The sequence below is a fragment of the Rattus rattus genome, chromosome 7 (genome assembly GCF_011064425.1).
Source record: "Rattus rattus isolate New Zealand chromosome 7, Rrattus_CSIRO_v1, whole genome shotgun sequence".
NCBI lineage: Eukaryota > Metazoa > Chordata > Mammalia > Rodentia > Muridae > Rattus > Rattus rattus.
In genome coordinates this window covers 33,332,428-33,344,653 of record NC_046160.1, presented here as the reverse complement: position 1 = coordinate 33,344,653, position 12,226 = coordinate 33,332,428, and the positions used below count along the sequence as shown (strand labels likewise).

General features: G+C 42.5%; 1 protein-coding gene across 1 annotated transcript in view; it reads right to left on the bottom strand.

Moving 5' to 3' along the window:
* Nbas (NBAS subunit of NRZ tethering complex) overlaps nucleotides 1–12,226 on the bottom strand; it is a 367,894-nt gene that overhangs the window by 237,374 nt on the left and 118,294 nt on the right. The window contains 2 exon segments of the mRNA XM_032907488.1: nucleotides 5,820–6,049; nucleotides 8,191–8,293. Of these exon segments, the coding sequence (XP_032763379.1) occupies nucleotides 5,820–6,049; nucleotides 8,191–8,293 (333 nt within the window).

Genomic DNA, 12,226 nt, shown 5'->3' with positions numbered 1-12,226 from the left:
CCCCTTTTAAAGAAGGAGTGACACTTTCACATTTTGATCATCCGTTTTATGTTTCATGTGTTCTGTGCATCTAGGGTAATTCAAACATTTGGGCTAATAGCCATTTATCAATGAGTGCATATCATGTGTGTTCTTCTGTGATTGGGTTTAACTCACTCAGGATGATATTTTCCAGTTCCTCCATTTGCCTATGAATTTCATAAAGTCATTGTTTTTGATAGCTGAGTAATATTCCATTGTGTAGATGTACCACATTTTCTGTATCCATTCCTCTGTTGAAGGGCATCTGGGTTCTTTCAGCTTCTGGCTATTATAAATAAGGCTGCTATGAACATAGTGGAGCACTTGTCTTTGTTATATGTTGGGGCATCTTTTGGGTATATGCCCAGGAGAGGTATAAGTGGGTCCTCAGGTAGTTCAATGTCCAATTTTCTGAGGAACCCCCGACTGATTTCCAAAATGGTTGTACAAGTCTGCAATCCCACCAACAATGGAGGAGTGTTCCTCTTTCTCCGCATCCTCGCCAGCATCTGCTGTCACCTGAGTTTTTTAATCCTTAGCCATTCTCACTGGTGTGAGGTAAAATCTCAGGGCTGTTTTGATTTGCATTTCCCTATGACTAAAGATGTTGAACATTTCTTTAGGTGTTTCTCAGCCATTCGGCATTCCTCAGCTGTGAATTCTTTGTTTAGCTCTAAACCCCATTTTTTAATAGGGTTATTTGTCTCCCTACGGTCTAACTTCTTGAGTTCTTTGTATATTTTGGATATAAGGCCTCTATCTGTTGTAGGATTGGTAAAGATCTTTTCCCAATCTGTTGGTTGCCTTTTTGTCCTAACCACATTGTCCTTTGCTTTACAGAAGCTTGGCAGTTTTATGAGATCCCATTTGTCGATTCTTGATCTTAGAGCATTTGGTGTTTTGTTCAGGAAATTTTTTCCAGTGCCCATGTGTTCGAGATGCTTCCCCAGTCTTTCTTCTATTAGTTTGAGTGTATCTGGTTTGATGTGGAGGTCCTTGATCCACTTGGACTTAAGCTTTGTACAGGGTGATAAGCATGGATCGATCTGCATTCTTCTACATGTTGACCTCCAGTTGAACCAGCACCATTTACTGAAAATGCTATCTTTTTTCCATTGGATGGTTTTGGCTCCTTTGCCAAAAATCAAGTGACCATAGGTGTGTGGGTTCATTTCTGGGTCTTCAATTCTATTCCATTGTTCTATCTGTCGGTCTCTGTACCAATACCATGCAGTTTTTATCACTATTGCTCTGTAATACTGCTTGACTTCAGGGATAGTGATTCCCCCTGAAGTCCTTTTATTGTTGAGGATAGTTTTAGCTATCCTGGGTTTTTTGTTATTCCAGATGAATTTGCAAATTGTTCTGTCTAACTCTTTGAAGAATTGGATTGGTATTTTGATGGGGATTGCATTGAATCTGTAGATCACTTTTGGTAAAATGGCCATTTTTACTATATTAATCCTGTCAATCCATGAGCATGGGAGATCTTTCCATCTTCTGAGGTCTTCTTCAATTTCTTTCTTCAGAGTCTTGAAGTTCTTATTGTACAAATCTTTTACTTGCTTGGTTAAAGTCACACCGAGGTACTTGATATTGTTTGGGTCTATTATGAAGGGTGTGGTTTCCCTAATTTCTTTCTCGCTTGTTTCTCTTTTGTGTAGAGGAAGGCTACTGATTTATTTGAGTTAATTTTATACCCAGCCACTTTGCTGAAGTTGTTTATCAGCTTTAGTAGTTCTCTGGTGGAACTTTTGGGATCACTTAAATATACTATCATATCATCTGCAAATAGTGATATTTTGACTTCTTCTTTTCCGATCTGTATCCCCTTGACCTCCTTTTTGTTGTCTGATTGCTCTGGCTAGAACTTCAAGAACTATATTGAATAAGTAGGGAGAGAGTGGGCAGCCTTGTTTAGTCCCTGATTTTAGTGGGATTGCTTCAAGTTTCTCTCCATTTAGTTTAATGTTAGCAACTGGTTTGCTGTATAAGGCTTTCACTATGTTTAGATATCGGCCTTGAATTCCTATTCTTTCCAGGAATTTTATCATGAAGGGGTGTTGAATTTTGTCAAATGCTTTCTCAGCATCTAATGAAATGATCATGTGGTTTTGTTCTTTCAGTTTGTTTATATAATGGATCACGTTGATGGTTTTCCATATATTAAACCATCCCTGCATGCCTGGGATGAAGCCTACTTGATCATGGTGGATGATTGTTTTGATGTGCTCTTGGATTCCGTTTGCCAGAATTTTATCAAGTATTTTTGCGTCGATATTCATAAGGGAAATTCGTCTGAAGTTCTCTTTCTTTGTTGGGTCTTTGTGTGGTTTAGGTGTAAGAGTAATTGTGGGCCGCCGCAGAGAGCTCATGGGCAGCACCCCGCGAGCGAACTTGAGCCTCGGGACCACAGGTAAGACCAACTTTTCTGCTGCAAGTGACCTGCCTGGTGAACTCGGGACACACAGAGGCAGAATTCCTCTAGGACTGGGCACTTCCTGTGTTTACCAGGAGTCCGACACCCGCGGATCCCGGCCCGCAGCAGCTCTCTGCTCCCAGACCCCCTGGGAGAGAGACCTCACCGCCTGGTCAGGTGGGCACTCCTGAGGCTGCAGAGCGGAAGAGACCACCAACACTGCCCACCCCTGCCCACATCCCTGGCCCAAGAGGAAACTGTATAAGGCCTCTGGGTTCCCGTGGGGGAGGGCCCAGGAGCGGTCTGATAGCACGCATGGGATTATTTCTATCTTTCTGTACCTGTTGACGCCTGTTTTTGAACAATTATATGGTCAATTTTGGAGAAAGAACCATGAGGAGCTGAGAAGAAGGTATATCCTTTTGCTTTAGGATAGAAAGTTCTATTAATATCTGTTAAGTCCATTTGGTTCATGACTTCTCTTAGTCTGTCTACGTCTCTGTTTAATTTCTGTTTCCATGACCTGTCCATTGATGAGAGTGGGGTGTTGAAATCTCCTACTATTATTGTGTGAGGTGCAATGTGTGTTTTGAGCTTTAGTGAGGTTTCTTTTACATATGTAGGTGCCTTTATATTTGGGGCATAGATATTTAGGATTGAGAGTTCATCTTGGTGGATTTTTCCTTTGATGAATATGAAGTGTCCTTCCTTTTCTTTTTTGATGACTTTTAGTTGAAAATTGATTTTATTTGATATTAGAATGGCTACTCCAGCTTGCTTCTTCCGACCATTTGCTTGGAAAGTTGTTTTCCAGCCTTTCACTCTGAGGTAGTGTCTGTCTTTGTCTCTGAGGTGTGTTTCCTGTAGGCAGCAGAATGCAGGGTCCTCGTTGCGTATCCAGTTTGTTAATCTATGTCTTTTTATTGGGGAGTTGAGGCCATTGATGTTGAGAGATATTAAGGAATAGTGATTATTGCTTCCTGTTATATTCATATTTGGATGTGAGGTTATGTTTGTGTGCTTTTCTTCTCTTTGTTTTGTTGCCAAGATGATTAGTTTCTTGCTTTTTCTAGGGTGTAGCTTGCCTCCTTATGTTGGGCTTTACCATTTATTATCCTTTGTAGTGCTGGATTTGTAGAAAGATATTGTGTAAATTTGGTTTTGTCATGGAATATCTTGGTTTCTCCATCTTTGTTAATTGAGAGTTTTGCAGGATACAGTAGCCTGGGCTGGCATTTGTGTTCTCTTAGGGTCTGTATGACATCAATCCAGGATCTTCTGGCCTTCATAGTTTCTGGTGAAAAGTCTGGTGTGATTCTGATAGGTCTGCCTTTATATGTTACTTGACCTTTTTCCCTTACTGCTTTTAATATTCTTTCTTTATTTTGTGCGTTTGGTGTTTTGACTATTATGTGACGGAGGTGTTTCTTTTCTGGTCCAATCTATTTGGAGTTCTGTAGGCTTCTTGTATGCCTATGGGTATCTCTTTTTTAGGGTAAGGAAGTTTTTTCTATGATTTTGTTGAAGATATTTACTGGTCCTTTGAGCTGGGAGTCTTCACTTTCTTCTATACCTATTATCCTTAGGTTTGATCTTCTCATTGAGTCCTGGATTTCTTGTATGTTTTGGACCAGTAGCTTTTTCCGCTTTACATTATCTTTGACAGTTGTGGCAATGATTTCTATGGAATCTTCTGCTCCTGAGATTCTGTCTTCTATCTCTTGTATTCTGTTGGTGATGCTTGTATTTACGGCTCCTTGTCTCTTCCTTTGGTTTTCTATATCCAGGGTTGTTTCCCTGTGTTCTTTCTTGATTGCTTCTATTTTCATTTTTAATTCCTTCAACTGTTTGATTGTGTTTTCCTGGAATTCTTTCAGGGATTTTTGTGATTCCTCTCTATAGGCTTCTACTTGTTTATTTATGTTTTCCTGTGTTTCTCTAAGGGAGTTCTTCATGTCTTTCTTGAAGTCCTCCAGCATCGTGATCAAATATGATTTTGAATCTAGATCTTGTTTTTCTGGTGTGTTTGGATATTCAGTGTTTGCTTTGGTGGGAGAATTGGGCTCCGATGATGCCATGTAGTCTTGGTTTCTGTTGCTTGGGTTCCTGTGCTTGCCTCTCGCCATCAGATTATCTCTGGTGTTACTTTGTTCTGCTATTTCTGACAGTGGCTAGACTGTCCTATAAGCTTGTGTGTCAGGAGTGCTGTAGACCTGTTTTCCTGTTTTCTTTCAGCCAGTTATGGGAACAGAGCGTTCTGCTTTCGGGCGTGTAGTTTTTCCTATCTACAAGTCTTCAGCTGTTCCTGTGGGCCTGTGTCCTGAGTTCACCAGGCAGGTCACTTGCAGCAGAAAAGTTGGACTTACCTGTGGTCCCGAGGCTCAAGTTTGCTAGTTGGGTGTTGCTTATGAGCTCTCCGAGAGGGCAGCAACCAGCTTTTTTTTTTTTTTTTTTTTTTTTTGAGAGTCACAGGAACGTTATGCAGAGGTTACATATCAGATATTTATATTACAATTCATAACAATAGCAAAATTACAGCATGAAGTAGCAACAAAATAAAATTAAGGTTGGGGGTTACCACAGCATGAGGAACTGTATTAAATGATTGCAGCATTAGGAAGGTGGACTGGGAACTACTGACCACTAAGAGGTAGAGCCTATAACTCTTAAGACTGACGCTTCCTGCTGGCTTCATATCTCGCCATAGGAGGAAGGTCCTCTTCTGTGATGTTCTGTTCTCAAACTGCCTACAAAGCTTGAAGGCAAACCTCAGGATGTTTTTATAGCAATAGAATAATAAAGGACTAATACAAAAGACTTTTCTGAAGTATTTAACACTCAGAGGTAATATATATTTGGCGATGAGTTTTATTGGACTCTGTGTTTTAAAAAGATCTGCCTTTGAAATATTACAATTCATAAATTTCTCTCAAGATTGGTGCAATGTTTTGTGGATGACAAAAATTCAGAAATATACCTTGTTTCTCATGTTAAGTAGGGGGAATGAACTAATTATAGGCCAAAAGAAGAACCAAATTGAAAAATCTAGAAATTTCTACCTGGAACTGACTTTGGAATAGGTCTATGCAAAGGAGATAAACACTGCCCACAATACTGAAATTTCAGAACTTAAATTCATTGATGAACCTCTGAACATCTTCTAACAAAAGTGGAAACAGCTTATAGGTAATGAGCAAAATGACTCAGTCAAAAGAATACCAGTAAGGGGGAAGGGGAAGGACTCAGGAATTTCATAATTCATTGCTTGCATCCTTCTAGCAGCTCAGAACACGACATCACCCCATGCAGTGTACCTAACATGCAACTGAGACATCTGCACTGGACCTGCACCAGCACTCACAGAACACAGACGTCCTACCTGGCCAGATCCATGCAGCTGTCAGTGAGGCTGGTGGAAGAGTTGAAGTACTCTCTGCTGGCAGCCAAAACCAAGTCAATACTTCTCTCATAGCTGACCCTGTACTGGGGTTTTCCTTTATGGACCACACCAGCGGGAAGATTATCCGAACAGGCACTGCATTGCATCATCTGCCCTGCTAGATGGATGTTTTCCAGGCGACTGGAGCAAAGAAGGCTTTCTGTAAATATCTGAGAAAAAGAAAAACCCAGAGTTCCTGATAAGGAGGGAGGCTCAGTTCAGGGAAAGAAGAACTCCAAACGAAATAAACCAAAACAGTACCTACCCTAGAACTAGGGGCTGCATGACATCATGTATGTACTAAGTAAGCATGCACTGTCTATGTTGAAGTAGTTGTTCTATGAATTCCACCTCAATAAAAGAAATTTCACCTTATATAGACATTTATTTCACTGGATGAAACAAATAAATCGTGCTATTGAAAGCAGTACAATAAAGATTTAAGTTTACATAGTTCATTCATTTGAAACTGGAATTGAAACTGGGTGTCATGGCACGCACCTGTAATCCCGGTATTTGAGAGATTCAACCAGGATAACTGAGCCCTAGGCTAGCCTGGACTACATATATTGCCCATATGTGAAGTAAATAATCAATAAAGAAAATCCACTAGTCAGCTATCAGACGTGCTGCCCTGCTCTCAACTGGACCTATTCTGCCTACTATAACAGAGGTTTGACTACCATCTCTGATGCACATCATTCGCAATTGATTACAGCACAGGAATTTAGAGTCTTTTTCACCCATGGGGAGCAGGAGTCAAATCAAAGTATGTGTACAGTGGGCAAGTATTGTCTTACTAAGCTGCTTCCTCAGCCTCATCTGAATCCATACTTAGGAAAGAGTCAGACTATAAACACAAACTTACCATAAACATCAAAACTCTATCATGGAGCACTGAAGGCTTTCCAACTTGTCTATTAAGGTGTATTTTAATGAAATTAAAAACACTGATGGAAGGTACCTTGAAGAATTTGTTATACTAATGTCACTGATTCCCTTAAAATTAATTCCTTAAGATTACTTGTGCCAGGAAAATACTAATGTGACCCCTAAGCCTACACTGCTGATGTGACATACATTCTCCGTGCATTCATGGGAGGATGAAGACTGTGATAAGAGCAGCACTATCGAGAGGACCTGCTTCTTGCTCCATGTCAGAGCACCCAGCTTCTGTAGCATTACCTCACTATTCACTCTCCTGGGAAGGTGTAACATTACACAAGCCTTTATGTGATGTCTGCTAAGAGAGCTCACTTCATAGAACAAGAGTGCACTTAATACAGGCTGTGACCCAAGGCACAGAACGAATGGGCAGCCCTACTCACTAGTGTCTGCCAGGTGAAACTGGCACACCTGAGAACAAGCTAAATGAACTTTCAATGATTCCTTCAAGAAAGCCATAGAGCACCAGGGCCAAGACTGAAAAAGAACTGCAGATGCTCACCGTGAACTGTACAGTCCTGCCAAAATGAGCAATTCGCATTTTATTCAATAGGCTGCAGGTCAGTCTTTGTTCACCATATTCTACATTATGTCACTGTGCTTTCAAATTATTTTCCAAAGACAACAATATTTAACAGCCAAAATCAGATGATACAGTATATGTTAAAGGGTGATATTAAGGCTTTAGTTTTGTCAAGTCTATATTACTATCTTCTAGGACCTTCTCAGGACTTAAAAATGCTTTCTAATGTTTTCTCAGTGGAGAGATATTCAAAGGCAGAATAGTAAAATGCCCACCTAGAATCTCAAGGTCAAAACCAAAGGAACCCATGTGTACACAGCTCTATATTAAAGAAAGGCTACAGTGGAGGCAACTTATATGAGGTCCTAGCAGGTAGTCAGCCTAGCCATGAAGATTTATCAGGAATTTTCCAAGTAAGAGAAGAGACTGTATTCCAGGCAGAGGCAGTGGTGTGCACACCGTCACAGCAAGGGTAGACAGGCATCCTATTTGAGGGAGCAACTGCAACATGGAGAACACTAGAGAGTGACCAAGGAAGGAATGATCTGGGAGGCTCGGACTGCTGCAGCTTTCCCTACAAGACCTGGTAGCTAGAGAGTGATCTGGAACAAGCAATGGTTGTATGCAGGAGACCATCGTGTCTGTGAATAAATGTAAAGCAGTAGATATGAACGCGGGAATCAAGGAGAAGCCTGCTACCATCAGCAGAGTGAGGGAGGCAGGATGGCGCGCTAATCCATCACTAGTTGTTAATCTACTGCATACGGTACATCTTACAGTCTCCCCATTGCGGCAAAACACAACAACCAAAATGAAAAGGGAGTATTCTACAGCCTGAGTTACCTCATAGCAAACACTGGAGTCAAGGCATGTGTACACGTGCTGCTGCATGGTCAACATGTCCTGCAGCAGCATTCTCCAGTGCGACTCCCCAACGGAAGGCTGCCTGGGTAAAGAAAGGAACAAAACATGAAAGCTGACCCCAGAGCCCTCCAGGGACTACCATCCTGCACACTCTGATTTTCAAATAGTCCATAGGGCTAAATTTCACTTGAATTTACAACAAAAGGTAAACAGAGTTCTTATAGAGAAAAAAAAAACAGCAAAATGAAGTAGAAAAACAGGCAGGTGTGAGTTTCAAATTCCATCATCTCTTCCTCCTCCTCCTCCTCCGTCGTCATCGTCATGGTTGTCGTCGTCATCGTCGTCGTCGTCGTCGTCGTCGTCGTCGTCGTCGTCGTCGTCGTCGTCGTCGTCGTCGTCGTCGTCGTCTTCTTCTTCTTCTTCTTCTTCTTCTTCTTCTTCTTCTTCTTCTTCTTCTTCTTCTTCTTCTTCTTCTTCGCTGCACTCTACACAGGTCTTCTTTTGGTTGTTTAGGCATTTCTGTTTAGTTTGGTAATTTTTTGTTGGGACACTGTCCCGTTATAGCTCCACTGAACTGGCCTTGAACCCACATAGAGCTCTTGATTCTCCTACCCTAGACTCTAGCATGTAAGGATTATAGACAGGAGCCACCAGACCCAGCTACCCAAAGTCTTCTGAAATTTAACATGAACATTAAGACACAGGAAGCAACCTTAAACCACAGTTAAATCAGGTTTGGCACACAAGAACAGTCAACGACCAACCAGCACTGTGGCTGGAGGCTGGTGGCTCTCTATAAATTTTTTATTGGATTTTTTTATTTACATTTCAAATTTTATCCCCTTTCCCAGTTTCCTGTCCATAAACCCCCTATCACATCCCCCCTCCCCCTTCTTCTATGAAGGTGTCCCCGCACCCAACCACCCCACCCCACCCCCAGTCCTGACATTCCCCCACACTGGGGGAATCCAGCCTTGGTAGGACCAAGGGCTTCTCTTCCCATTGGTGTCCAACAAGGCCATCCTCTGCTCCATGTGCAGCTGGAGCCATGAGTCTGTCCATGGGTCTACCTTCCTAGTATTGCGAATCTTTAATATAGCTCTTCATGTTGTAGTGATCCCAACCATAAAATAATTTTGTTGCTATTTCATAACTATAATTTTGCTACTATTATGAACCATAATGTAAACATATGATATGCAAGATATCTGATATGCAACTTCTGAAACAGTTGAGACCCACAGGTTGGGAACCATTGCTTTACTTGGAATTCTGACAGCAAAGTTCAGAAGCAACGAAAACAGTGACCTTCAGGAGTTGCCCTCTCAGGTGGCAGGCCAGGGACAATAAGCCAGAGCCTCACGCTGATTACTGCATTGCCGTCTGCTTTAGGAAGAAGTGTCAGACTCCAAAAAGGACAGTAGTCTTTTACAATAATTCCTAGGACATAATTATCAAGATTCCCCTCAAAGGGGAGGCCAGTGAGCATACTCAAGAACGACCAAAGCATTCAGCTCCAATCCAGACAGTGTTTGGTTTAGTTCATCCAGGCTGTTGAGTGGACTGTACTCATGCCCACTCCTGATCCCTTGGGCTTGACAGAATCTTGGCTGGCATTGTATAGCAGCTGCAGACAGCCAGGGCCTCCTTTAGACACACAGGCCTTAAGAGGCCACACTGGCTGGGCAAACAATGTAACATGAGAGAGAAATGTCATTACTGATCCCTAGACCAAGCTTCTGTCTGCACCCTCTTATCACCATACTTATCAGTTAATGTTCACGGTCCTGGAATGACAGAATGAGTGTATACCTGGTTCCAACATCCCTCACCCCATTACTCTGCAATACAAGATAATAAATGTGCATTAACCCTGCGATGTTCTGAACTATAAGATGAGTGAACACACAGGCCAGTGTGGGGCTTGCACAGCCATTACCTGCAGAAAAATCTATGTTGAATCTATCCTCCTGGGGCGGGGTAGGGTTGATGGAAAACCTTCTGAAGACTTTAAAATCTTAATTGACAGTTGAATAAGGGTGGGCTGTTGGGAGCAGCCAGTGAACCCCACAGTACCTGCCACTGTGGGGGAAGAGGCCTCCCCTAGTCAGCAGGACTCTAGCTGCATGTCTACTGTAGTTTGTAGAGTGAAGGACTCTAGCTACTGTAGTTCCTTCTTTACACTTGCAGGTTACTCTGTGCAGTCACTCTGGCCTCAGTCCCATGTCTTATGCAAAACAGCAACCCTCTAGCGACTACAGCAGCAAAGAGACTGACCTAACATTCCACACCATATGGGGAGATTCATTCTAATGTCTGCTGCAGATGATCTTCCTTCACGGAGCATAGCTTCAGCTGTCTAAAGCCCATAACAAGGAAAAGCCACCGCTGTTCCCAAACTTACCGCTGGTTCTGTTAAATCCTGCCATCTCCAGCCAATGTTGTGAAAACTCTCTCCATGGTGAGCCATAAACATACTTCCCTCCCTAAAGAGTTTCTTTGAGAAATTTATGGGGGTTACTCACAGACACCTAGGTGACCCAAAGCAGCCAGACCATGGGAAAGGCTCACTTTCCCCCAGATTGGGGAAAAAAAAAAAAAAAAAGGAAGTCAGAGGAGTCTATTAACCTTCCATGGTATATAAACTCTAGTGCCTCCCCAGCCCAGGAGCCCACATGAAATCAGGGCAAGATTATGTACAGCTGACTGGAAAGCGTAGGCTGATGACTCTCCTCTTCCCTCCTTTCTGTAAGGGAACATCAACAGTCCACAGGCTAAGAATCATAGCTGCTCTGAAGGAGGTGATGGCTATCGTGCTCAGAGCACAGCATTCTACAGTATACACAGAGGCCATTTATCAACCTCAGCAGTTCTGCAGGGCCAGGGAGGGCTTCCCAATCCCATGATGAAAAACCATCTTGTCTGTTTCCCAAGCTGCAGAGTCGCCTACAGCAGGGAAGGGGGGTTCGCTAACAGTTTCACCCACGGTCATGAATTTGTGGTATGGACGCATTATACTGCTGAATTAGACGGTCCTTACTCAAAGCCCAATTCAGGAAATCATGAGGAATGGGTAAGATAAACTTTGGGTAGCTGCAGACTTGCGAGATGCTCCTAACATACAAATGGGCTCAGTAACCTGCATGGAGTTCAGGGTTTTCATTTGACTTCTAGACTCCCTTCTCGGTAACTTAATGTCCAGTAAACAAAAGGCACATGAGTTTCCTGATAAAGCATTTGAGAAATGGGAACAAATGGGTGGATTTTAGGTCTTAAAGACATTTTGTTTTAAGTATGTTCTAAAACAACAGGAAGGGGAGCATCTGTAAGTTTCTTTGCTTCTCTCTCATTCCATCTTACCTGAATGTACCTGAGCATGGAATCACTGTGTTTACCTCTAATCATGAAGTCCCAGACAATAACAGAAGTCAACATTTGAAAATGCTAGATGCTTTTTGGGGTTGACAAGTACAAAACAGTTTCTTTTACATGAATCTTTTGTCTTGTTTATCTCAATATATCATCATTTAAAATCATCACTGTTACCAGGGGCTGTGGTATGAACTTATTATCCCAGCATTCAAGAGGCTGAGGCAGGGGCATCATAATTCCAAGACAGCTAGACCTACAAAGAGAGATGCTATGCCAACCACAGCAACACCCACCATTTCTATCTGTTATGTGCACAAAAGGACGAGATAGGTGCTGGGCATACAGTGACCTAAAAACCTTTCCCCTGCACACTTGTGCTTTCGGAGCTGAGTCTCACTGTGTGGCTCGGGCTGGCCACGAGGCCTGGGTTGGAGAAGTTCTTCTGCCTCTGCCCCCAGCTCACCCACCCTCCCCCAGACCCCACCCTGCTCACTCCCCTTCCCCCACGAGGAGCTGAGACAGCAACTGCCCTGGTCCTCATGATAAAAACTGAATGAGCACATGCCTCGCTATCATGATAGTTTCTATTAGTACATGAAATGGGAAATTCTTTTTGTTTCATGTACCATGAAACACATGAGGA